At 42.9% G+C, this 26468-nt stretch overlaps 5 protein-coding genes across 13 annotated transcripts in view; 3 read left to right on the forward strand and 2 right to left on the reverse strand.

Annotated features, from left to right (window-relative positions):
• smarcd3b (SWI/SNF related, matrix associated, actin dependent regulator of chromatin, subfamily d, member 3b) overlaps positions 1-2608 on the forward strand; it is a 29631-nt gene extending 27023 nt beyond the window's left edge. For all 5 annotated transcript variants that reach the window (XM_063873844.1, XM_063873842.1, XM_063873843.1 and 2 more), the window contains one exon: positions 55-2608. In XM_063873844.1, coding sequence (XP_063729914.1) covers positions 55-108 — 54 coding nt within the window. In that variant the 3' untranslated portion in view covers positions 109-2608. The remainder of the gene's footprint in view (positions 1-54) is intronic.
• Positions 2609-4312: 1704 nt separating this feature from the next.
• chpf2 (chondroitin polymerizing factor 2) lies at positions 4313-10456 on the reverse strand. Its single transcript, XM_063912121.1, has 4 exons — positions 7994-10456; positions 6864-7428; positions 6552-6734; positions 4313-6112 (listed from the first exon to the last, which is right to left on the reverse strand). The coding sequence occupies exons 1-4, from the start codon at positions 8263-8265 to the stop codon at positions 4838-4840; spliced, it is 2295 nt and encodes a 764-aa protein (XP_063768191.1). The 5' UTR covers positions 8266-10456; the 3' UTR covers positions 4313-4837.
• On the forward strand, positions 9583-15697 carry abcf2b (ATP-binding cassette, sub-family F (GCN20), member 2b). 2 transcript variants are annotated; one of them, XR_010168313.1, is made up of 15 exons: positions 9583-9737; positions 10549-10696; positions 10849-11061; positions 11270-11452; positions 11681-11852; positions 12019-12114; positions 12198-12300; positions 12489-12584; positions 12830-12949; positions 13058-13147; positions 13521-13631; positions 13717-13779; positions 13974-14103; positions 14202-14405; positions 14519-15697. XR_010168313.1 is itself a non-coding variant. In XM_063912123.1 (15 exons), the coding sequence occupies exons 2-15, from the start codon at positions 10561-10563 to the stop codon at positions 14633-14635; spliced, it is 1830 nt and encodes a 609-aa protein (XP_063768193.1). In that variant the 5' UTR covers positions 9583-9737; positions 10549-10560; the 3' UTR covers positions 14636-15697. The 2 variants fall into 2 exon arrangements, 1 of the variants encoding a protein (XP_063768193.1); XM_063912123.1 differs by having other exon boundaries at positions 13974-14099.
• si:ch73-173p19.1 (uncharacterized) lies at positions 15096-22245 on the reverse strand. The gene is made up of 17 exons (XM_063912120.1): positions 22092-22245; positions 21031-21137; positions 20775-20914; positions 20513-20673; positions 20245-20403; positions 19721-20159; positions 19442-19543; positions 19141-19231; positions 18779-19002; positions 18437-18679; positions 18248-18346; positions 17875-18068; positions 17617-17791; positions 17377-17533; positions 17135-17288; positions 16914-17025; positions 15096-16817 (listed from the first exon to the last, which is right to left on the reverse strand). The coding sequence occupies exons 1-17, from the start codon at positions 22110-22112 to the stop codon at positions 16642-16644; spliced, it is 2754 nt and encodes a 917-aa protein (XP_063768190.1). The 5' UTR covers positions 22113-22245; the 3' UTR covers positions 15096-16641.
• Positions 22246-24387: 2142 nt separating this feature from the next.
• Positions 24388-26468, forward strand: part of slc4a2b (solute carrier family 4 member 2b) — a 35151-nt gene continuing 33070 nt past the window's right edge. For all 4 annotated transcript variants that reach the window (XM_063912647.1, XM_063912650.1, XM_063912651.1 and 1 more), the window contains exons 1-2: positions 24388-24436; positions 24589-24697. The gene's annotated coding sequence lies outside the window, so the exon portion shown is untranslated. The remainder of the gene's footprint in view (positions 24437-24588; positions 24698-26468) is intronic.

Below are 26468 nucleotides of genomic sequence, written 5' to 3' on the forward strand. Positions count from 1 at the left end.
CCCGTAGATCTGCCTCTAGATGTTTGCATGACATATTGCTTTTTTTCTGAACAGATCCAGCAGAGGAGACAGGAGCTGGAACAGGCCTTAGCTGTCCGCAACACCTAAACCAAGGCCCTCCTGAATCTCTCCTCCTGATTTTCCGTGTGTTTGGATGTGTGTGAGGCCGTCGCTGTAGTCTGGTGAAACTTTAAAGTCTCAGTCATGAAAGAAAAAAGCTATTTCTGAGGTTTTAAAATTGAAGTGAAATGAGGGGGAGATTTTCTCCCGGCGGAAGCGATGCGAACGTATGGAAGCCCAGATGCACATATTTGTCCCGTTTTGTGCAGCACTGTGAAGACATCATCATAAACCGCGTGTGTTCAGCTGCACCCGCAAAGGTCAAGCCCCTCAAACCACAAGCATCCAAGACAAAAAGCTCCCTACTCTCTGCTTCTGTAAATACGTGACAAACACGACGAGACAAACTCTGACCGGCTGCGCACACACCGCCGTGTTTTTGGATTCACATCTCAAAACAAACCCGATGTGACTCCTCGTTGCAGTCACGGCGCTCTCAATGAGTCTTCGTATTTTACGTTTCCCAAGGTTTCCTGTAACGGATTTATTGCTTGATTGTAAGTGTGTTTTTGTTTGGCTCTCATTCAGAGAGTGTTTCTGAAAGGTTGATTTATGACACCAGCAAAGTGGAGATTACAAGTGTGACACATTGGGTTGCAGGGAATCAATTCTATCTAGAAACCTGAGGATTTCATTCATTTTCAGGTTGGACTGAATCAAATGGGAAACATCCAATGTGTCTCACTTGAGTTTTATTTGCCAGTAACTCTTACAACAGTATTAAATGAGTTAACCCAGCTGAAGTATTACCACAGTGAGAATAGTGTTTAAATGAAGGAGTATTGATCATAATAATAATAATAATAATAAGAGCCTTTTCTTCCCTAATCATGGCTAAATGACAAATATGCCTCTACATGTTGGGACTGATTTGTTTTGTCAGAGTCACTGCCTCTTCCTTGTGTATTTTGCCAGTAAATGTAAAGGTATTACCAAAGGTTGCAACGAGAAGAAGAGAACATGATCACTGAAACAGAAATGGGCAGCGATCCTCACCTGGGTTTAACAGAAATTGCAAAACATTTCCTTCTAGGGTGGTCATAAAAATCTGAACAATCTGGATAGTTTCAGAGAGGATTTAGTCCCAAATGTTTTGATTTTGTAGCCAATTAGGCCTCAGGTCTTTGTAAACAAACCCCTAAAACTGTTATTGTAATGAACACTTAAACCCAGGTCTGGAGGATTTTGTCCATTCCTACACTTTTTTATGTTACATGAAGAAGAAAAACACTTTTCTTTTTTAGAGATGTGAATGTAAATATGTGTTTCCCCCTTAAAAGGGCCAACTGTACAGTATACCACAGACTGTTTGTGTGTTTGTTTTGAATTTGGGGAGGGGGAGGGGGGCTGAGTTACATGGTGCATTATGGGAGATCCATGCTATTTGAATTAGTAGGGCAGGAATGCTAGTGTTCCTCTGTGTATTATCTTGGGTTGGGGTGATTTATTTTGGGTATATCGTGGGAGCTAGAAGCTGCAACAAAGAAAGACCTCCCTCAATCTCAGTAGCTGTAACACGATATAATCTGCACCGGTCTCCTTTTACACTTTTTTTAACGACACTCGACTTGTATGTATATGTTGTATTGTCAGATGGAGGATTTTGTTTCTCTCTCTCAGCAGTCAGTTTCTAGCTGGAGCCTTTTCTGGGTTCCTTTGCACTGTGCTGTGTCTCTTTTATCGGGACTCTTCTCGTCATGGGTGAGACCCTCTTTATAATCCCAGCGTACACAAAAAGTGATCGGAGGATTTCACGATGACCTATGCATGCTCCATGGACATTAATTAACACATCTGATGAGATAGTATTTGTACATATTTGAGAAAAAAAAAAAAAGATGGCAGTCTGTGTGACAAAAGACTTAAGTTGAAATGCCTTCTGGAAACTTTTTTGCCAAAAATGATATGCCCTACCAGCAACTAACTGTAGGTGTGATTTTCTGAGCTGTGTTTTTGTTACTAGGACTAAGTTATATTAACTGCACTCGCATTAGAAGAGAAACAGTAGTCATTTGTAGTATTTTAGTCCTGACCAGGGGTGATTTGTCTCTGTATGGCCAGGGCATTCACATGGTTGTCACACTGATTCACTTGCACCCTCTTGTGGAGGAAACTAGAAGCTGCGACTCCGGGGTGACCTCTGCTTGGAGCGGCACAGTATTAGAATATCCTGACAAAAATGTCTACACGACTACTGTGTCCTCTGTCACTAAACCCTGACCTACTGTGGACATGTTTGTCCCACTCCCCCTGCATGTGTTTGTGAGAGTGGGAGCCGCTCATTCTCTCTGTTTACACTGTTCTCAGAGCGCCACCAACAGGGAGGGAATAGTATACATTGCACTGTATATCTGTGAAGAGCAAAACTTGTTTGGTGATTCTACACACAACACAAAAAACGAAGAAGAAAAAAAGGGAAAGCAGCTGTGACATTGCAAGACAGCCTGGATGTAAATAAAGAAGCGCTTGCCAAAGTTTGTAAATGCCATGATATGTTGAGTGTCTTTCTTCCACCTTTATGACTACAATACGTTGAAGTGGAGGTCCTTTTTTAATCAATATCAACTTTACTAAGGTTCCCTCCTGTAAACTGAGCCTCTCAAAGCTACATTTTCTGTTTCACAGGGCGGTAATATGCTTTAAAAGGAACCTAAGGTGAAGTACTCAGATATTATATTTAATATTAGGTAATAAATTAAGCCAATATGGAAGCCAATATGTGATTATTAGCTAATAATCACATATTGGCTTCCAGAAGTGGAGTAAAGGTATATAGTATTAAGTAGAAGTACACCAAAACCCTACTTAGTTACTAAGTACAGTACTTGCATAAATGCATTTCAATACCACTGCCTAAGATTGGTTATATCATATCCTTTTCAATAGAGCAAAGCTGTAATTCTTTCCTTTAAAAATACATAATTAATAGTCAATGTCATTGTGATTAATGTCATTGTGATATTAGCTATTCATGTTATACGTAATATGATTTCATAACACTTTGTTCTGTGATCTTAATTTGCATCGGATGAGTTATTCACAAAGGAACGTGTTTTACAAGTTTTAAATCTGGCACTGATCTTTGTCTCATCGTGTTTGATTGAGGGATTAACTGCAGGATACACAGAGCAAAATGAATGAAGAAATACATTTTATTTTAATGAATATATTTTATTTGGTTCTGCAGACTCTTTAATAATATAATTACAACATACCTGAGCCCTGCCTGCAGTAACAGGAACCTGAGGTATTCTGATTTTTAAAAATTGCTCTACAGCACCCGTTGGTACTGTATTTTGTTTCCAATACAGAAAACCTCCTCTCTTTTTATAACATCATAAGGGTTTCTTCCATTTTCCAAATCAATGCAATTAGCTGCGATCTAAATATACAGCATGTAATAATGTCAAAATGGTGCAGCCCTTCTAAATGAACCCCCCACTAAAAGAACGCTCTCATACTGATAAAGTGTTGTTTCTGTGCGCGGGATCATTAGTGGGTTAAATGTTCCTGCCTGAGCTGCCGTTGCTCAGAAGGTGGCAGACAGGCTATTTATTGTTCACTGACCTCACTGCGAGGAAGCAGGTGGAGGCCCTTTCCACGGCACAGTGCAGCGGCAGTGTAACGCTGACTGCTGCTCCCTTCCCACCTCAGAAAGAACCTCTTTCATTCTGCTGCTACACTATTCTCCCGACAAACCTCACATGGAGAAGTTGTGCGGGTGGGGGGGGGGGGGAGGTTTAGGGTGCGATCGTCTCCCCTCTTTAGAGATGAGGAGGGAGTGTGAAGTAAGTCATTCAGCCTTTTCAACCTCAGAGGGTTAACCACCCACACCACAGAGGACCTTGGCATGGGAGACACAACCCTCCCTCTGGGCGCTGGGTTCACTTCTCTCCCCAAAGACATGTGTAAAGAATACTTGCCCAAATCCAGGGAGGCCCGGGCCGGGGTGGAGATTTACTGACTTAATGTGGGGAGACGAGGCGGGGCAGGCTGCTTGGAACAAACTGTTCACTGCCTTCAGGCACTGCAGTGTAGCTTTTAAGCATCCGGAAAGACTACATTGGATAAATGTAATATGAGCACGCCATCACCATCTCTACTAAGTAACTGTTCTAGCATGCTCTGACAAACTGTTCCCTTCTTTGCTGATGAGACTGAAACACACAAACTATGAATGAAGAAACAACTCTTGAGCGTAAATATCACTCTTTAATACCTCTTAGAAAAAGAAAAAGAAAAGGCAGCCAACGGCTTCAACTTGTTTCCAGTATCATTTTTAACATCTTCAAATAAGGAAGACTTATGGCTCACGGTTTTTCATCAACAAAGAAGGCCTTTGTTCGTTTGTTGTCAAGACACAACCTCATAGAATTAGAGTATAAATATGTTCGCTCAGCTCCTGTAAGAATACATCAATGGCAGGTTTACAAATGACCGTAGTCCACGTTCGGACGGCTCCATGACTCATAGTTCGTCTAAACACGAGTCACAGTCAGAGTTATTGACTCCTACGTCAGAAGTAAGGAGGAGAGAGATTTTGTAGGAACTGACACATCACCGCTCTGTTCAAGTGTTCAAGATGCTTTTCTTTAACATCTTTCGTACGGCGTGAATTACAGTATATGGATCCCTAAGTTCCATATTATTATTCACATTATTCTGCGTGAGTATCCTTTAGTCAAGGCAGTATTTTTAAGGTGACCCAACATGTCTCTTAGGTGCTGTTGGCTTGCTCTTGTTCAAAAAGAGCCATAGCTAGATGTGAGCGGGAGCCCAGGCCCTCCAGGTTGCTGAGGACACAGCGGTGGTAGATGTCCTCGCTGAATCGTGGGTTGCACGCTCGTCGCACGTATTTCTGGATCAGCGCCGGCTCTACGGCCCTGAACACATGTAGGCCCGAGTAACGGACGAATATGTCGTACACGTCCATGCTTTCCAGCAGCTCCTCGTTGTCCAAGATGTCAGCTGCCATCTTGGTCCTCGCGGTCATGTAGTCCGCGTTGTAAAAGCAAGCCTCGTCAAAGACTTGCCGGTCAAAGTGTCCGTCTCGCAGCGACTCAGAGGCGAAAGAGGAGGAGGCCGCTGAGGGCTGCTGGTCGCGGTACATCACGGCGGGACTATACTCCTGGAAGTGGATGGGGAAGAAGACCTGCCAGTTGCTGATAGCGTTCATTCTGCAGCGGTTCAGGAAGTCGGCGTTGACCTCGGTCCACACACTGGCAAGGAAAAACAGCGTGTCCACTGGGTGCTTCTTGGAGATGATGTCCATCAGCTTCACCTGTGAGGGCACCTCCGTCTTTACGCTGATCCAAGGGATCTTCGCGTCACCGTAACGCTTCTCCACCTCCCCGATCATGGCCTTGATGCCAGCAAACACATCTGTCTGGCTGACTCTCTGAGCATCAAAAGGGTCGTAGATGAACAGGAACGTGAGGAGAACATTGTCATGGGTGTCCAAAGTGTTCATCACGTACATGTCGAGGAAGTTACCGACAAAGTCCTGATCCTGGGCGGTGACAGGGAGGATGACCTGCACCCGGGTGGCCTCCGTCACATAGGGCATGGGGATGATCTCAACCGCGCTTAAAGGGCGCAACAAGTTAACCCGTTTGGCAATGACTTGACTGTGACCTTTCTGGGTGTAGGCCTCGAGCGCAAGGTCCAGCACATACTCCATTCCACGCGTGGGATCAAATCGCCGGTAACCGTTAAGTAGGCGCCGCTTTCGGAAGCGTAGCTGGGGCTGGTAGCGTTCATTCAGACGCTCCACCGCTATTTCCAGAACTGCGTTTACGTCCGCACGGTCAGCCCCTCTCATCTCACACTTTGGGGAGCTGTCAATGCACGAGTAAATATGCTCTTCAGTAAAGTACTCCCAGTTTATAACTTCAAAACGGGTTCTTGGTTTGAAGGGAGCGTTGATTCCAATAGGCCACGTGACTCCAGCTTTACCCTCTGGCGTCAAATCACTCAGGTTGTTGATCTGTACCTGATGAGTACACACAAAAAAATCTGTCAAAATTCAAATCAAAGCAAAGACGGATCACACTGTCTAGTGTGTAAACATTTGCATTTATGACATGTGCGATTGCTCTGTGGTGTATTTAAAGTTAAGTCAACACAGAGCAAAGGAACTATCATTAGCAGCTACTTTAATCACATAGTAATGCTTCTCAGGCAGATCATATACACAGGATGATGACACTTGAATGTAACACTTCATGCCCTAGCAAAAAACTTCAATGCCATGTCTTGGCTTTCAGACACGTTTAAGTATTGCACGCATCAGGAATTTACGGCTTAGCCAAGAAAATCTGGGTGTGGTGGAGATGAGAATAAACATTATACTTTCACACCGAACTCATCGCCAATGCAACTGATAGTGTATCATCGGATAAAATATAAAAGCAGTGTTGAATAATACAAACCTGCAACTGTTGAATCTGTTGGTAAGTCCTTTCCAGCTCAATCTGACTGAAGCGTTTGTGTAAGCGGTACATGAGGTTTGGTTCCGATATAGGATGGACTGTGAAGGCATTTTTAAACTGTATGCTATCTTCGCGCTCTGGATCTGCATTTTTCCCGAGCTCAAAGTACCGATAAGTCATCTCCTGTAAGCCACACAAAAATCGACAGGAAAGAAATGTTAGATAATATGCAAATAAAAAGTGTGCCTTTAATTTGCAAAACTACTCTCTTTTGAAGCACATTTATATTTATGTCCATGTATTTGTCTGTACCTGGTGAACCTCCACACAACTGAGACCCAGGTAATCAATAATGCAGCGTCCCAGCCACTCATCAGGTCTCACACTGAGGATGTCATTGCGGCAGGTGTCGAGGTGCGGCTGCAGACGGGCTAGCAGACTGCGGGACAGCAGGTAGCCATAACCACCATGGCAATAGCGTGCCTTCTCTTCTCCACCTATAAACTCCTCCGCCCTGCCCATATACAGGTCCTGACCTGCACTGAGGTGGCCCACCAGCTCCAACAGACGATTCGCTTGCATGTAGGTGTCATCCTGGGCTAGGAGGAACCAGTCGTAGTCAGAGCCGTAGTGTTGATGGAGGTGACGCACTGTCTCGTACATCAGCCAAACTGGGCGGTCGTCACCGTGGGCAACCACAGTCATGCCATGAGGCAACTTAGGGCTACGCAGGCCTGTAAAGAAAAAGGTGCGATGGAAGTGGTGAGCAATCGTGCGATTCACTGCCACGGCCAGCGTGTTGAGGGTAGCCCGGGAGGTTAGAACCCCCACCAGCAGCCGCTCTCTGATGCCCAGTTCAGTGTGGATATAACGAGTTCTGGAGAGGGGACATAAACACAGTGAAAAAATGAATATACAACCATATCACAAACACAATAAAGCCCATAATATCTCATTACAGTCCACATCTTTACATCACACACAAAAAATGGTTTCAACAGACTTATACAAATTGTAACACAACATTTAAAATGTTGTATGATTGATCAAAATGTCCAATCTCCAAATATGACCTACTGTACAAAGTCTGTTTGTAGTCATTTCCCTGATCTAATCTATAATCTATCCCTATCCCATCAGTGCGTTTAAATTATTGCAGGGGATAATTCAGTGTAAGCCTATTAAATTAAGGACAGAGTGTTTTGAAACAGCGTGGTAGGATATAATCATGTGATGTGTTGCTTCTTTATCAAAATGTCTTAAAATGTGTGATCATAGCAAATGGCTGCAAAAGTAGTTACTATGTAGCCTATGTTGTAGAAAGCCATTCTACACCATTGAAACGAACTATTCAATTCTTTATATCATCTACATTTGATATTGTTGATTGTTGATTTTGTTTTTATATGGGAACATAACAAAGGCACAACTGTAACACTAACCTGAGGACTTTCTTGTGTGGCTTGTTTGGATCTTTGTGATATGGAACGATACGTGGCTGGAAATCTTCCTCTCCAGCACCATCTCTCGAGTCTCTCTGTGCATCTCCTCTGCCCCTAAAAAGCCTCCCATTCCCCAGTTCATCTCCACAGGAGTCATCGGTATCCCCTTGTGTCCAGGACACCATTAAAAGGCTCAAACTACATCCTAGAGACAGCCCGAGGATAAGGGGTAAAGCAGGCCTGAACAAGGCCAAAACGGAGGAAAGACGCATATCTGGTAGTTATGAGCTACACTTGATGAGGTTGTTCTGGAAAACTCAAAACGACTTACAGATGTGTCAACTCTCCTGCCCTAATGGAAGACATGTTAACCATTAAAGGACCTAAGTTAGGAGAAACTGATTTATTGACACGTACAAAAAAGTGCCTCAAATGTCACATAGTAGCTCTTTCTTCAGTCCCAGCTGAGGTAGTCGTTTATATAAAAAGCATTATGTTTGAACCTAATAACCTCGTAATAAACTACTTATTTTCCATGTGTGAAAGAAATACGTTTTATCATGGTTGCAGATCAATTCATTTTTAATGTGAAGGTGGCGGTTTTGTTCTTTCGTCAGAACAAATAACTGCAACTCTATTAACACATGTATTGCGACGTAACTCTTGCGTTACAACAAACCAAGCCGTTTATGTCACTGCCATGTAAACTGTGTAGCGTTACTCTGGGAAATCCGTGACTTTTGAGCTAACGTTGTGGTAATTAGCTTAACTCATTCTCGCTAAGGTTAACTCCAACAGCTACCTAAAGTCAGCTAAGTAATGTACCGTTAGCAATACGCTCAATAACACCTGGTAGAGTTGGCCGTTTGAGTTACGGTAAATAATAGAAAATCGAAGAAAGAGGACTTGAAAATAGTCAATGTTGTTCCAGAAATCATAACCTCAACAGTAACGTTAGGTCGGAGAAACAAACATCAAAGAGCAAGCTAGCAAAGAAGCTAGCATCTTGTTTTAGTCCCGGTATGTCGCTCCTCGATCCTGTCCACGAAGACTGACTTGAAGACTTTAGATCCCATTATTCATCGTTGATACAGGTAAAAATCCTCCAGGCATAGTCGTCCATATATCGTCGATTTCCTGAAGTTGCTTGACTTCCTCAAAAATTGACTGCCACACACACAGAGTGGAATAACGTCTCTCGCACGTATGGGTTTACCCTCATCATCACTGATAGCCTATGCTGCTGCAGCATCACCTATGACTGAAGGGACCTGTTTTTGCGATAAGGATTGCTTATTACAGAGTTCCCAACACCACACCAAGAGAGTATCGTATGTATATGGTGTATAATTACATTAAAGATGTGTGAAGATATGGGTATTTGTTATGATGCGATAACGGTACATGTATAAACCTTATCGGTTCGGATACACCACGTTAAGATGAGCATATATCCATCACACCAGCATTCGTTTTATTCCCAGGTGTATGAGCTATAACTTAGTCGATGTCTAGTAAGTCATAACAAAATGATAACATTATTGTTCCGATTGAGAAATAAAGCCTGTGACTAATTTTGGACCGAAAAGGAACATTTTACTGCAGTCCCACGAGAAGGGGAGGTAACATCCATTCTCACCGCCCTCTTTGACCATATATGGACTGTCTGGCGGTTCTACATCCACCCGGCAAAAGTGGACACGAGACATCGGTGTGCTCCAGAGACCAGTAATTCATTTTCTAGGTAAGATATATATTTACGCTGTATGACAATAACGATTCGAATAGGCAACGTCAACTGGTTAAAGACAAAATAAAGAATAGGATTGAGAAACAAAAAAATCCGCCGAATTAGCCGCATTCAGCTAGTTGGGCCTTGCGGGAAGTTAGCTTTAGCTTCACAGGCCTGTCAGCTGTAGTTAGCTGCCGTTGTTAGCTTAGCTAGAGAACACACCGTTTAAGTCGTAAACGGCTAGTTTCATAATTATCTCTTTCCTATATATGACGCCCTGTCTTTATGTGCTTACACATCTGTTTCAACATTTCCGTAGATTATTTTACTTGGACCTGAAAAAATCTACCGGTATTTCTAAGAGCATCAGCTACCGTTAGCTTCTAACAGTATGGCTACCAGGCTTTTTACTGTGAAGAGCCCAACGTGCAAGCAGGTGGTACTGGAAGGAAGCGAAATGCGGTCGTGGTTAGCATTGTCACTACCATAAACGGTCTTTATACTTTACCTTTAATCATATCGGACATATAATGACGTTAATCTTTGATAGAATCCTTTGTAATTTGAAGTTACACTGTTGAGTTTCATTACCGGCATTTTTGTGACGCTACATCACCGGCGATTGTTCTAGGCCACTTTCCGTAATCCATTAGCCACCCAGTTGTGTAATCTCATTATACCAGTAAGATGTACTCAAAGTATTCACAATATTTAGCAATTACCAAACAACACAGAATCGTGGTATGGTATACATATGATAAGCGATATTAAAATAAAATGGCTGTTGATCTTTGTCTTCTTTTTATTTTCTGATGTTGAATAGGCTTTCACAACCATGCCATCCGACTTAGCCAAGAAGAAGGCAGCGAAGAAGAAGGAGGCTGCCAAAGGTCGCGGGCGTACCAAGAAAACTGATGGACTAGAGGATGGTGATCAACCAGAGACCCAGTCTAATGGAGCACAGAGCAATGGTGAGAGGAGGACTTCTCTTTGAATAATGCTATAAGTTGTAATGTACTACATCTTCACCTTCATATACGGCTTGTTAATATACTACGATTTATGTCAAATAGTAGCTTGAGAAATTGGAAACTGATGACCAGGATTTTCTTTTTTTTTATAGGGATTGCCAGTTTAACAAAGGAGCTGGATGAATTTGAACTGGCAAAGACCGAGGCGCGGGCTGTGACAGGTGTTCTGTCGTCACACCCCAACAGCACTGATGTCCACGTTAGCAGCCTGTCGCTCACCTTCCATGGTCAAGAACTGCTTTCAGACACCAGCTTGGAGCTCAACTCAGGCAGACGCTATGGACTCATTGGCCTGAATGGCACAGGTAAAATGTCTCTTCAGTATTGTTAAGTAGCTTGTACATTTCCAGTGCCTGGTGTCAATTTGGCTGTTTTAGGCACTTGGACATTGAAACTACTGATTTACAGCATTTACCCATTGTACAAGGCGGGTGACTGATGCTCAGAATATTTTTTACAAGTCTTATACTTTGTCGGGCAAAATTAAATGATCTATGTACTTTTATCTGCCAGGAAAATCCATGTTGCTGTCTGCCATTGGGGCTCGTGAGATCCCCATTCCAGAGCACATCGATATTTACCACTTGACCCGGGAGATGGCCCCCAGCGAAAAGACTGCTCTGTACTGCGTCATGGAGGTGGATGAACAGAGGATTATGCTGGAGAAGGAGGCAGAGAGACTTGCCTCTGAGGACTGTGAGTTACATATGATGTACAAATCAATGACTTGAGAGGGGAAATGTATTACCAGAGGCAAAAACAGTGGAGAAACAACAAACAGAATGCTGGGATATTTTAAGACACATCCTAGTTTGAGTCAACTTAACTTGAAGCAAAGACAAGGAAAATGGCATTCATCACGTATAATGGTTCTTAAGCTTTATTGATTTAGATTACATTTCCTTTCTCCCCCCCCTTGTATAGCCGAGTGTGAGAAGCTGATGGAGCTGTACGAGCGTCTCGAGGAGTTGGACGCAGCCAAGGCAGAGGTGCGGGCGTCTCGGATCCTCCACGGTTTGGGTTTCACACCTGAAATGCAGCAGAAGCAACTGAAGGACTTCAGCGGAGGATGGAGGATGCGAGTTGCTCTGGCCAGGTATAGAATAAGTGCTCAATATTAACCCATTCAGTGACCCCGTGTGATAGCGCCTTCCTGTATCTGCATACATTTGAATTCAGAGGATTTTACTGTTGAATTTGTACAATACTACATGTTTATAAAACAAGTTTCACATTGTAATGTCTCTCCTATATTTGTGCAGAGCCCTGTTCATCAAACCATTCATGCTGTTGCTGGATGAGCCCACCAACCACTTGGATCTGGACGCTTGTGTGTGGTTGGAGGAGGAGCTCAGTTCGTAAGTCCACACCCTACTCCATCCCTTTTTTACATCTGTCCTAACAGTCAAAATGTATTGCTCATCCTGCTTCTTCTTGTCAGGTTCAAGCGAATCCTTGTGCTTGTCTCACACTCCCAAGACTTCCTGAACGGTGTGTGCACAAACATAATCAACCTGCACTTGAAAAAGCTGAAGAACTACACGGTAAGAACGGCGGTCTGAGACCACTGGCTCCTAAAAATAAAATCACAGCAGGAGCATCCCTTGGCACAACCTTAAAAGAATCTTGAATGGGGAATCTATAAATAGCAAACTGGGGCAAGGCCGTAACTAATTATGTGTCTGTGTGCCGCACTGTATGATGACCATGCAAATCTATTTTTGGCTTAAAGGGTAACTATGACCAGTATATCAAGACCAGAGAGGAGCTGGAAGAGCACCAGATGAAGCGCTTCAACTGGGAACAGGACCAGATCACACACATGAAGGTAAATGAGAGACACCATGTGGTGGGATATTTTCACTGCACAGATGCATTGTTTGAAGGACCAAACACGAATTTCCAGCAAGCAAACACATCAGTGGTTGCCTTTTGGACAAGATTTAGTAAATTCTTGCAGTACATTCTTTCATAACATGCATCCTTACGGTTTCTGTGACAGGAAATTGACTAATAGTCATTTGCCCAATCAATACCTGTATTCATTGTTCTTTTTACACCCCTCTCTCCTAGAATTACATTGCCAGGTTTGGTCACGGCTCTGCAAAGCTTGCTCGACAGGCTCAGAGCAAAGAGAAGACGCTGCAGAAGATGGTGGCCTCAGGCTTGACTGAAAAAGTTGTGAATGACAAGGTACGGTCATGATGACTTGTGGTTTCCAGACTTTGGACCGTGTGACGTACTGTGTGGCCAGTGGCACATGTATACTGTGGCACTGACACCTGCCTCTATCTCCCACAGACTCTGTCATTCGTTTTTCCTCCCTGTGGGAAGATTCCTCCTCCTGTTATCATGGTTCAGAATGTGAGCTTCAAATACAGTGACGATGCAGTAAGTACAGTTAATATCTATTTAAAAGTTGTAAACCCTGACTATTTCATCCTGTTAAAATAAAATGACTACAGTTATCACCGATAGAATTGATCAGCACATCCTATTATTATTTTAAGGCAAGCACAAAGTAGTTTATAGTCTTATCTTATGCCCTTTGCAACAACCTATGTGATGTATAGAGACCTGTATGTTTTTCTTGTACCGTTAACTATTGGTGCTTTCATTACATGTCTAAGTTGGGTTTAGTGACTGTGGGGAAAGACACAATACAGTCCAGTTTTGAAAAGTGTAACCACATTTGAGGGGGTAAATCTGTCTCGCTGACCCTCTACATACTTCAGTCTCACTCGTCATTTAATGTTTCCTATAGCCGCACATATACACAAACCTGGAGTTTGGTATTGACTTGGATACACGAGTGGCTCTCGTGGGGCCCAATGGAGCAGGAAAGTCTACACTGCTGAAGCTGCTGATGGGAGAGGTGCGTACAGTATTACTTTTCATATTTACTCACCACAACCTTCAGTTTGACAGAGTATTGACGTTCATTTTCCTTCTTTTCATAGCTACTTCCCACCGATGGCATGATCCGTAAAAATTCTCACGTGAAGATTGGCAGATATCACCAGGTATAACACTGAGTCTTTCAACGGCACCTCAATACTTGTGCACGTGTCAATAAGGCGGTCAAAACCCCTTTAAAAAAAAAAACAGAACATGACGGTGATCCGTTTGATTCATGCTATGTTATCCCTGGGAAAAACCTACTATAGAAAGTGTATTTCCCCTTGAAACTGAATGTCCTCCATGTATTCTATTCCAGCATCTGACAGAGCAGCTGGAGCTGGACCTGTCTCCTTTGGAGTACATGATGAAATGTTACCCTGGTATCAAAGAGAAAGAGGAGATGAGGAAGATCATTGGTCGCTACGGGCTGACAGGGCAAACAGCAGGTAGGACTGGGATATCCGTCCAGATGTTACAAACCGGGAAAGTTCCCAATGTATTTTTATCATTCGGTCTCTTAATTTCCACGTGCATTATTTTCCAGGTCAGTCCGATCAGGAACTTGTCAGATGGTCAGAAGTGCCGGGTGTGTTTTGCCTGGCTGGCCTGGCAGACCCCTCACATGCTGTTCCTTGACGAGCCCACCAATCACTTGGATATCGAGACGATCGACGCGTTGGCAGAAGCCATCAACGAGTTTGACGGCGGCATGATGCTAGTTAGCCACGACTTCAGGCTAATTCAGCAGGTAAATATTTATCGTTTTTATTGGACACGGCCCTGACGACCAAAAGTTTTGAGTTGAACCGGTTGTGGCGAGCACCATTTTGAAATGTGTGTTTTTTTTTTATCTTTCTTCAGGTGGCTAAAGAGATCTGGGTGTGTGAGCACCAAAAAATCACAAAGTGGAATAGGGACATCCTGGCCTACAAGGAGCACTTGAAAAAGAAGATCGACAAATCAGCGCATGACATCTAAAGAAAGGTCCCTCAGAGCCACTCCTTTTATCTCATCATGGATTAACCTGCCAGCTCCTGAAGGAATGAGCAGGGTTTACATTGGAAGCAAATGTCATAAACTAGAACTGAAACTATCTCTTATGCATCTTATTGGACATGTCTCTTGTACATGTTGTACTGTAATTCCATCTCGGTCCAACCACCTTCCCCATCCCACTGCACTCTGATTGGCTGATTCACCTGAAGCATCTCGGTGCATTTTGGAATGCATTCCATTGTGCTGTCTTCATAGAAAAGTTTTATTTTTCCGAATGTTCTGTTTTATCCCAACTTGTATGCAGCAGCTTTTTAGGTCATATCTAATGATATTTAAAAGTTACTTTTTTTTTTTTCCCCTGTGTAAAAGAGCAGTTCGGCCTTATTTAACGATGTAATGCAATAAAGGTTTGTCTGAATAAACGGAACATAAAAACAGTATATTCAGCTTCAGATAATATTTTTATTACACATAATGGATACAGTGCTCGTATCCAAAAATCAAAAGCCTTTCGGGAAAATAAACTATTTTACATCTCTGTAAACATAGGACAGAACTTGATAGAAGTGATTAAAAGAAGTTGCTTTGGATTCTGGCTGCATAGACTCCACGGTACACTGCTGACCCCGTCCTTCATGTCACTGGAAATGTCTGGGCTGTCCAAAAAATATTGGCAAAACGAACACTGATAAGAGATTAATCTGCCCTTTTTAAACTTTAATGAATCGAATGCATTATTTGGATGCATTTTCAGAGTTTTAGGGGACCTCTGGTTTGTAAACATCAATACAGGTGATGACACTGTCATTATACACTCTTACAGTCAAGCTGTGTGCATGTCAAATAAGAATGGGATCATGTAACGCAGAGGTATGGCTCGATTGCCGCCAACACGACGACAATATGGTCAGTTTCTCATTTCAGAGAGGAGAAGAAAAATGTGTTTTTGAAATACTGTATCACACTTGTCTATTTGAACAGGAAGTGTATATAACATACCGACTCCAACATTTGTTGTTTAAAAATAAAACAAATACAACCATTTCCTACCTAGATGAATCATTTATGGTAATAGATCTAGACATTGGCAGCTATTAACTATAGTTAAGTGTGTACCAATAAGAAACTGCGCAAATATTTGTATCATGGTGGCAACAATATTTTGCCACATGCTCAAAGTGGCATTTGTTTAGTATAAAGCCAATCCAAAGCTTCTAGTAGAGGATCTGATATCCTTTGCCTTCAGCTGAGGTAACTTATCCCTTATTATCTCTGACAATGACATCACTTTGCTGTACAGTATATGTACTCCGCAGTTAATACTGTCAAATGTTCCATCAGCAAATAAATAACATTTGGACCTAATTCTAATAAACGAGGTGAACCTCAGTTGGAAGTGTATCCTTATAGATCCAACATGAAATGAATACAGCTCAACATTCGATAGCTTGACTAATCTGCCTTCACATTCTTCAAAACAAATGTCTCTATTGACTTATTATTTAGGTTTCACTGAAATATGAATATATGAGGCTGTTAGTCATGGTCTGGAAATACATGCTGGATTACATTTACTATGTTGTCTCCGGTCATCCTAAAAAGTGCCTTCCAGGACTGACACAGAGCTCTAAAGGGCTGCATGTAAAGCTTTATCACTTGTCAGGTGGAGTTCTTCCAGAGACAAAGGGCTGCAGTGTAGGCAAAAAGATGCAGATTGATGTTACATATGTAAACGCTAGTATTGGCGTTTTACTAATTAAGAAAAGACAAGACTCCGGCTTCAGGTTTCAACTTTGTAGCGTGCGTTGATGATCAGATTAGTGGCACTAGCCGCAGTTGAAACAGTGCAAATACGTAGGAGTGTTTTCGCTTATGCTGTTTTTCGGAGGGTCCCGATGGCAGCTTGTTTCGGGGGCTAAAAGGGGATGGCAGCAGTCTGACGCCTCCTCGGGGTACAGTATGCATGGACCATTTGAGGATATGGATGCTCACTGGCCTTCCCACTCCTCGTCGGACACCTCATCATGAGGGATGATGCGAGTGTTGCTGGCCCGGATGCTGCTGATGTTAGTGAAAGAGAGGAGGCTCGCAATGCCCATCAGACTCACTCCGGTGCCATCCAGGTTCACCTGAGCCAGATGCATGTGTTTCAAGAACTTCAGACCTGAGGACAAAAGGTAACGTAAGGACATGGTTCAACGACTCAAGAGAAAAAAGCAGTTATCAGTTGCGGGCGAGTGCCTTTGGAGTTTGACCTTACCGTGGTCTGTGATCCGCGTGCGGCTCAGATTAAGTTTCACGAGCTGATTGCAGCGAATCAGACCTCTCCTCACCACCGTGTCTCCCACCTGCGTACTGGCTAGACCCAACACCTAAAATCACAAGAGAAAAAACTGTAAAATGTGTATATACACATATACATCCCCTTTCTGAGTCTGGTTGAACACATTTTCCCAATACTGTTTTATGCAGTGGACTCACCTGGAGGTGCGGCAGAAAGGTGATGAGTTGGGCCACTCCTCTGCTGGTGACCGCTGTCCGGTCCAGACAGAGCTCCTGCAGCTCCTGCAGGCCCCGCAGAGAGGGGAGCCCTGCATCTGTCACCTGTGTGTTGCTCAGGGACAGCTTCTTCAACCTACACAAAGTACACAACACTCCTGTCAGTATCTCTCTGTAATCATGACGAAACAGTGTCCGCATGTGTTTAACAGCGTGGGATTGACCTGTTCATGGTGGAGAGCTGGCTGACTCCCTGGTCTGTGACTTGTGTGTAGTCAGTCAGGTCCAGTTCTATGAGCACAGACAGTCTAGAGAGGAATGCTAAGCCGCTGTCTGTCACGCAGTGCCGTCCAGGGAGAGTCAGCTGGGTCAACTTCAGACCTGGAAGGCAAGTAGAAACCTCTCTTTAGAGTTTGATTGACTTGTTTGAGTCCATCCATGTGCCTTATTTTCCATTAACGTACCTGAGATGATCTGCAGGGCGTGATTACCATCCGCTACGGGGATTCCAGCCAAACTGAGGGCACACAGAGCAGGGTGGGAGGAGAGGTGCTCCAGGGAGCTCTCTGTCACACCTGTCCCATCCAGGTTGAGAGTCTGCAAGCTGGACATCTCTGCCAGAGCTGACACATCCCTGACCTGGCAGAGACAAAAAGAAAATGTTAAAAACCGGCTTTTCTGTGAGTTACCAGTCAGGATGTGCCCAGCAGAGCTGAGGGTACCTTGGTGTGCTTGATGCTGAGCATACGCAGGTGTGGCACACAGGTGGGCAGGGCTCCCAGTGTGGCTTCAGTCACAGCCGTCTGGTTCAGGCTGAGCTGAGAGAGACAGGACGGAGCGGACTTGAGATAAAGTACCATCCCAGCGTCTGTCACTTTGGTCTGGTCCAGGGACAGGAAGTACAGGCTCTTTAAACCTAGAGGAAAGAAGGAAATTGTGTCAGTAAGTGGCAAAACACATCAAATCAAAACTCATTCTGCGCTAAATACAAGTGCTTAAAACGGAGCAGTTTAATTTGGGATCTGTTGAATCCTTTACATGTCCTCGGGTAACATTCTGAGCCTTGTTCGCAGGAGAGTTTGAAGAAAGCCTTACCTGTGATATGCTGCAGACAGGAGTCAGTTAGTTTGCTACAAGAGGCCAGGTTCAGGTTCTGGAGTTTAACCAGGCTGGACAGGATCGACAGGCCAGAGTCTGGAAGAACACAATTAGATCATTTAAATAATTTGGCAAACAAAATGCTGAAGAATCCCTAAAACGTCATCCTGAGATGAATTTCTGTACCAGTGATGAGAGGCGAGTTGACCAGACTCAGATGCTTCAGTGCTGTGAAGGCCCTTAACTGCCGCAGGAGCTCATTGGTGGAGTAAGGGTAGCAGTTTAGGACAAACTTTTGCAGTGGGCAGCCGAAGAAGAGCTCCAGGGTGCGTGGACGCAGGAGCCTCTCGCGGGACATGTGGTTCAGCAGAAGCTCTGCTAGCTCCGGGGTGAGGCATGCCAGACTGCTGCTGTACTGCATGCTGGGAGCTGTAGTAGGGAGGAGATACAAAGGGCCAAGAATGCTGACAATGACTTTTCTGGAAACTAAATGAGTCATAAAAGTGAGTATTCTAAATGGTCTCTTACCAGTCATGAGATGGACAGTTGCGCGTGTGGCCAAGGCACACAGGGATGGCACGCTAGGGGCCCTGTAGGGTTTTTTCGGGGGTGACGGTTGTCCCTGGGAGGCACGGGGGTCTTCTTGCTGCGCAGCTCTTTGAAGACGCTCTACTGCAGCCAGACCTGCGGCTCCAGGAGCCTCCCGACCTCCCGCATCCTCAGCCTCTGGTGGATCCTCATGTGGGGCCTCCCTGAAACACACAAACACAACTCTCTTTTATTTCCAAGCTGTATTTGAATTAACAATAAAAATATGTTATGTTAACATTTAAAGTTGTATGGGTTAAAGTTCTTATGTAAAATTGGTCTCATATTGTCTTGACACCCACCTGAGTCGATTGCCTTGCTCTGGCCAGAGGTGCCTGGGCTCAAATTCTCCACGAATCCTATTATCTGGAAAGAAAGGCAGCCGCGGCATTCCTGTAAACATACAGGGAAAAGTGACAATTGTGAAAGATCACCAAGCTGCAACTCAAAATACTCTAACACTCTAAATACTAATAACATTGTCTAGTCCTCCCTTAACTGAACGGAAGTAACTTGAAGCCACAAGAAGTTCAAGGAGGATTAAGGGAAGCAAGCAACATGTAGGTCAAGCAGGGATGAGGTGTTCGACTCAGAAAGTAGTACCATTAAGCATATCAAGAGCTTCTTCCTCTTCCCCTTGTTCTTCATCCACCTCAATGCCGGCATTTTCCTCCACATCACCAGCAACCAACTTGTGGCCCCGGCCTGTTGAAGAGAACCACGAATATTACTGTATGACTGAACAGCTATTAGAAAATGCTGGACATGCTGATTGTGATATAATTTAGCTTATAGAGTTGCAAAGTGAGGAGCTATTTTAGAAGTATCTGGAATGTTGAATGTCAATCAAAATTTTGAGATGAGATTATGAGATTTTTTTACCCCAGGAGTGAGATGGCCCGGACAGTGGACCACCTCCAGGAATCCCTGCGTAATTCATGGCCTCTTCCCACACCTGGTTGGGGATCGGAGGAGGTAGGACAAGGTCCCGCCCACCCGCTCCCTCCAGGACAGGGATATGTGGCTGAGGAGACGCATCGCAAGGAGACGGCAGTGATGACAGAGGTTCTGCAGGACTCGGTGGATCCTGAGGTGTCTCTGGAGGAGTGGTCTGAATACACAGTGCAGCATTGGGTGTGAGGCCGAGTGAGTGCAGTGAACAAGCCAGCTCCGCCTCCCCGAATCGCTTCCGTGGAAAACCCTGGAGGAGAGAAAAGGAGGCTAGGGAGGGGTGGCGTCCGGCGATGTGCTCCACGACGCTGCGGAGAGGAGCGTCAGCTGGGAAGCGCTCACGCATGGACTCTCCGGATGGGAGTCGAATCTGTAGCAAAAGACAAGAGGTTCTGTAATTTGACTGTATCTACATCATATATATACACATTTGTTAAAGACATTCATGGCCTTACCATGAGGACGCAGTTGTTATCCACATTAGTTTGAACCGCTCCTCCGAGTTTCTGCGCTTGTACAGTGGGAGGAGACGTCTCTGTGGCGGGGCTGGTCTGCTTCTTCTCCTGCAAGCTCCTCCGATCCTCAGCTATCCGCTTCAACACCAACTCACGCTCCTAGCACACCAAACACACACAGGGTAAGATGTTCTGGCCCTGACAGTACAGTTTGGAGACAACATTTTCTGTGTGATAAGAACGGCACTCTTTTTTTCAGCCTGCTGACCTGTTTTTTTTGTCTTCTCTCTGTTCTGGCCTCCTGAGCAACACGTTGTCTCTGCTGCTCCTCAAAGTCACTCTTATCCTGTTTGATGCGGGACTCGACTGGTAGTGGGTCAGGGGACAGGGCGCCTGACTGTGATTGTCTCAGCACCAATGAAGGGGACGCTGTCAAAACAAAGATAAGTTCATTTTGAACACAAAACTGGTAATGGTGGATGCAAGTTATACAGAACCCTCTATCCTTATAAGCACATTTTGTTCCATACCTCTGCTGTCAGAAGGAGATGTAGGTGTCTCGGAAGTACTTGCTGCCTCCTTTGGTGGGTTGAAAGCAGAAAATGCTGTCTCAGCAGGCTGTGCTGAATGCTTAACCAATTTGTGGCGTGGATACTGACCCTGCAAGAGCCTGTCAACATATAGTAGGGATATAGAAAGATCACACTAAAAAAGACTGCTCATTTAATTAGAACAATATTGGCAATTACTGAATGGTAAATTCAGAAAAGAGGTGGGATAACTTACCAGTCAGCTGCGTCAGACACAGAAAAATGCCCCGCCTGAACAGCTGCCTGAATCTGTTCTTCTGAGAACCCCATCTCACTGAGGATGAGGAATAGCTCCCCAATAGTCTACAAAACAAGCAAATCACATCATTAAAATGCATGTAAACAAAGATTTAACTATAGTTTTTTTGCAATCAGCAGTAAGGCAGAAACAATGACTATAGAGGGTTACATGGACATTCTTTCTTGTGACTGAGAAACAACATTTCACATTTTCAATAAGGTTAATAAAGAGGTTTTTCTCTTCTCTCTTATAACTTTAAAAAACAGCTTTTGGACAGACTTTTTACTTTGCCTCTCGTGTCTATACTAGTTGTATTACTGCTTTAGTTGCTATGTTTTGTTTGTAAGGTTGCCAATGCCACTATCCAAGGAATGAATCGAGTACATATCCAGTGGTTCCTTTCTTAAATGTGCACCTTTACTTCGCTAATGTTGCTTTACCTATTAATAGTTACCTATTGCCTTTGCAGTTTAATCATTAAAATACACTGTCTGTCTGTGTGGCTTTTGCCAGTTGCATTTTCAACAACACACTAGTGCATTGTACATTTGGTATTCATTGCCTTTAACCTTAACTCATATGTATACTATCTACCAATACGATTAACTTTTTTAAAGTCTGAATGAGCTACAACATGTGTATGTATCTGTATGTCCTTCATTTATTGTGACTTTAGCTGACCTGCAGTTTCGCGTTCAAACTCTCCAAATCGAAATGACTGTTTGTTTGTAAAGTTTTTAGCCTTTAGTTAACCTATGTCAGGGTAAATGCATTCATTCGCAGTCAACTCAGCGAATGTATACTAACCAACATATTACAAGCTAACCTCCAGCTAATGCTAAGTATGTTGTTATGTCTATGATACAGTGGGGGCTGTCATCAAACACCGTTAGCATGGCAGCTAACAGTTAGCTGACACAGAACGATGGCGACGCAAAAGCTAAAGCAGCTAGCAAGCTAATATTTATGTGTGATGCAGTGTCATGTCATACGCAGCTCTGTGATTTGCATCTTACCGGAGGGGCAGCAGAACTCATGCCGTTGTTTTAACGTTGACGAATGAAAATCAAAGTGTAGCTAACGCTGAGAAGCCACTTTGTTGACTTCCTGGATGGATCTGCAGCGCTGCCTGCTAGCTTAGCAACACTGACGGAGCCCTTAGGGATTGACAGAACATCAACAAGAAACCAGCCTATCAACACTGCGGAGAGCAGAGGTTTCCTCCACAGAGGCAGCGGTGCGCCAATCCAGCCAACCTCTCAGTCCGGACAGATTTAGAACTCAATGGATGCCCTCACAATAATTTAACAATGTGTCTCAAACATCCATATAATATGTGGATATTGATTTTATTTGGGCGCAGAAAAGACAAACTACACTGCAGATGTACGTACAAACTGTAGATTGTTTCCAAACATGTGATTTGGGCAGATTATTGCACAACTAAACCACATAGAAAGAAAAGAGCGATATAGAAAGAAGAAAAGACTTCCCGAAAGAAATAAAGAAAGATTTGCAGACTAATAATTATAATTAACAGGTGATACCCCTGGCCTCAGTAGCAGAGAACCACCAGCAGGGGTCGCCCTTACTCTGTTTTTATTGATATGACCTTTGCATCATGCAAGCTCCACATCCATGAAATCACCTAATCAAATTAAAACTTTATTGTTTTATAGTAAACTCCAGGCAACAAACATTTGATAAAACGGGTAAGGACAACCGAAGCAAAAACAAACCAATCAAGCTTTAATTTGTATAATTATATCTGACTTAAAAAATATAATATCAATCAAAAACTGATGGTTAAAATGGTCGCATGGATTATAGGAATTTGGTAATCTTACTATACTACTACTTTATTAAGCTTTTCAATATAGCTTCATAAAAGAAATGACAGCCACCTATCCAGGAATGTATGATAAATCAAACCTTTCTAAAAAATGTAATAGCCTACAAATAAAGTAGGAAGTTAAGGATTGACCAATTTTGATTAACTAACTATTCGTAAAGAATACTACTACCTGTGCATGTGTGTTTGTTAATTTTGTTTTAAGTTGTGGTGGGCAGAAAAGGCCGGACACACAGGCAAAGCAGGCTATTAGCAACAGATAGGCACTCAGGAAAGGCAAGTGGCCTATGACCAAAGAGGGAGCAAAAAGAGAGATCAGAAACTCTAACAGCCAGAGATCATTAGCCGATACTAGCCAGGTAGAGTAAACAAAGGCAGTACCACTATGGCTATGAATCACAATGGTTGATCTGACATCTGGCAAAGAGTGTGATAATGGTGTTCTGTATATAGGTGACTAATTAGGGGAAATGAGGGGCAGGTGTGCAGGTAGATGGTTGTCAGTTGTCAGATTTTGACCTTACGACCTTCTTCAACATCAGGTGAAACTGGAGCTAACTAAGGCTCTCTTACCAGTGAGCTTTATCGGTAAATGCACTTAAACTAATGTGTTATTACATTCACGCAAACCAGTTGACAATTATCAAGCCTAGTCAGTTTGAGGATCTTGGCAGAGATAATTCCTGGTTAAACATACACATCTTTCTGAGGACTTCTTGCTCAAAAGTGGAGCTTATAGGTGTATGTTTTCCTTTCCTTATCCTCTTGTTTGAACTGGTCAAATTCCATCTGTACTGAATGTTTTCTCTGGATATTGGATGGATGTCAATGAACCTTTCATGTCAATACATCATTGGCTTATCTTGGGCTTATTTATATTTTAATTCGATTTTGTTAGTTTATGGTGATGATAATTACGAAACATTGTCAGGTGGTAAATGACAGACTTTGGGCTTTGGATTATTACCATTATTTTGAATACCATCTAATAGCTGGTTTCTAGTATTATGGCAAAACGAGTCTAAAGGTTAAGTTGATATTTATGTTTTTTGAATGTTTATGTTGTGGGTTGCTTTCTGAGAATAATAACGGTACGGCGCTCTCCTTATACATACATGACCTCAGGCCCAAGCATTCATCAGAAATATGAATCATATACGCACGCGCAACATTTTCTATCTGGAGAAAATGGCAACAAGCTAAAAGAAATTTGAGAATTAAACCGGAACTCCAGTAATGATGACTTCAAAGTAAAGGCAGGAAATTGCGTTATAAAAATGCTTATAGCCATTTGATGCTTGTATGTGATGTTTTGGTATCCTGTATTTAATAAAGGCTCTTTATTTAATATAATATCATGTATTGACCCCTGTTAAATGGTCACATTAAGAGATGTTCGTCACGAAGGGTTTTACTTTGAATTCTCTACCGGAAGTGAAATTGCTTATATCTTGGCAATTTGACGCAATGAACGCCAGTTGAGCAAGTCATTCAGAGAGAGAGTTTGAGGTGAGTACCAGGCACCGGTGAGAAATAAGCCAAAATGTGTGTGCGAACGACAAAGAAGGCTTTCGCTTTCTGAATTCGCCTTTTTTGCTTTCTTCTATCATTATTTGAAGCTCATGAACCGGTCTTGACTGTTGACTTATTTTTCTGTGAAGGGACGCGGCATTGACATCCACTAACTGCCACACATGCATGAAAGTGTCCACTGCTGCTGTTGCTGCTGCTGGTGGATGACTTCCCTTTGTCCCTCGGCTTTTTAACCAGGTAAAACGGGGTGAAAGTCCGGAAATGTACTCGGACTTACAGTTATTTCGTGGTTTAAGCCTCTTTCCAGACTTGCGAGTGTTAACGGTGATGTTAGAGGAGTTCCTCATCCTAGCAAGCTAGCGGTCACTCCTCCTGACAGTAGCTTGAGTGTGGAAATGTGATGCACGATGACGAGTTTGCTTGGGGGTTGTCCCCATTGTATCCCCATATTGTGTCATTTTAACAGAACAAGTCTTCACAAAGCAAAGTGAAGATAGCTGTACTCTTTTATTTATCATTTATTCAGTTATTGTTCACTGCAGCATGCCATGTCTTAAGTTTTCAGAGCATAGGGTGAAATAATAAAAGATAAATATAAAGAGCTGTCATTGGAAAGTTCAAGGTAAAACGTGCAAATTGATAATATAGATGTATGTATGTATGTATGTAGACTCGAAAGTGTATGAAAAGTGACAACAGTAATGCAATTAAGTACTGTTTCATTAAATACTAATCGTTTTTCTTTATGACGTGTTAAAAATGTTGGTCCACGATCCCAGAGGTCAGGGGGACATCTTCAAAATTGCATGGTCTATTTGTTCTAAACCTACAAATATTCAGTTGACATTTATACAGCTCAAAAATAGCAACATGGCATATTTGAGTGGCAGGAATGGTGTGCATTTTTGCAAGCAACCAAATATCAGCACCATTTGATATCTATCTCAATGAAAACCATTGATTCCCAACATTCTCAAACCCCACGTTTCATACCTTTGACCTCTATCCAAGGCTTTTGTTCTGTGCTTCTATTGTCCCGTAGATTTAGAGATGAAAGTGGAGCACGCTAATGAGCTAGAATAACATGGCATAATGCTGCAAAAATGCCCACGTGACAAATGGGTAAAAGAACTTACAAAAGCCTGGGCAAGCTGCTGTTAAAGTTATTCGTAAGCTCTAAAAGTTAAAGTATTTAATGTATAAATATATAAAAGGCAACTCGAGTTATTTATAAAACTGTACCCAGGAGATATTCAGTGTTTTCCTGCCATGTGCCTTAACACAGGTTAAACTAATAACATTAATTACGGCTGTAAAACGATCACTGGAACTGAGCCAAAGTTTGTGATATCAGTAGTTTAATGTGCGCTTTTTCTTCTGTGACAAGCCTCAATTAATTTACAACATAAACTTATTTAAAAAAATAAACATAGCTCCTTATGGTACTATTATTAATGATAAAATCTCTGTGAATGTGTGTGAAGTGCACCCATTTGAAACCTCTCTCTTGGTCAATGCATCTTCATTGTCCCACAATTGTTTCTGTGACTTGGCTAATAGATGTCGGGACATGCCCTCTGGCAGGAAGGAGGAAGGATGTCTCTCCTCTGCTGATTCATCTGTATCTATAATAATATGTCTCCGTGTGCACTGCAGGTCATTTGAGGGGATGATGTACTTTGATGTAAATCCGAGACGCATGATAAAGGGATTATCTCTTCCTGTATATTATTAAACCAAAGTAAATCAACCACTGTGACATTTTTGTCCTGCAAAGCTGGAGCGCTTCAAGGACTCGTACAAAGCGGAATCTAAAAATGTTTGTCTTGGTGAATCTGACCTTGTTCGATCTGAACTCTCAAATTCCGCAGCGGCTTCCTTTTGCCCTCTAATCCTGCGTGGTGCTTGAACACATCAGATAGATCCTTCTTATCTGCGTGATCACAGTCCCTGCCTTTATTTGTTTCCCTTCGCCTCAGTGCAATATGTTCAACATACTTTTCGTAAA

This window comes from Eleginops maclovinus, chromosome 21 (assembly GCF_036324505.1).
Source record: "Eleginops maclovinus isolate JMC-PN-2008 ecotype Puerto Natales chromosome 21, JC_Emac_rtc_rv5, whole genome shotgun sequence".
NCBI lineage: Eukaryota > Metazoa > Chordata > Actinopteri > Perciformes > Eleginopidae > Eleginops > Eleginops maclovinus.

Coding starts and splice junctions, on each gene's coding strand:
- chpf2 (XM_063912121.1), bottom strand. CDS start 8,265: ATGCGTCTTTCCTCCGTTTTGGCCTTGTTCAGGCCTGCTTTACCCCTT. Junction 6,735..6,863: donor GTTGTGTGGAGGTTCACCAG/GTACAGACAAAT, acceptor TGTGGCTTACAG/GAGATGACTTATCGGTACTT. Junction 6,113..6,551: donor AACAGATTCAACAGTTGCAG/GTTTGTATTATT, acceptor TGTACTCATCAG/GTACAGATCAACAACCTGAG.
- abcf2b (XM_063912123.1), top strand. CDS start 10,561: ATGCCATCCGACTTAGCCAAGAAGAAGGCAGCGAAGAAGAAGGAGGCT. Junction 12,585..12,829: donor ACCAGATCACACACATGAAG/GTAAATGAGAGA, acceptor CCTCTCTCCTAG/AATTACATTGCCAGGTTTGG. Junction 12,950..13,057: donor AAAAAGTTGTGAATGACAAG/GTACGGTCATGA, acceptor TATCTCCCACAG/ACTCTGTCATTCGTTTTTCC.
- si:ch73-173p19.1 (XM_063912120.1), bottom strand. CDS start 22,112: ATGAGTTCTGCTGCCCCTCCG. Junction 20,404..20,512: donor AGAGAAGACAAAAAAAACAG/GTCAGCAGGCTG, acceptor TTGGTGTGCTAG/GAGCGTGAGTTGGTGTTGAA. Junction 17,534..17,616: donor CGCCCTGCAGATCATCTCAG/GTACGTTAATGG, acceptor CTTGCCTTCCAG/GTCTGAAGTTGACCCAGCTG.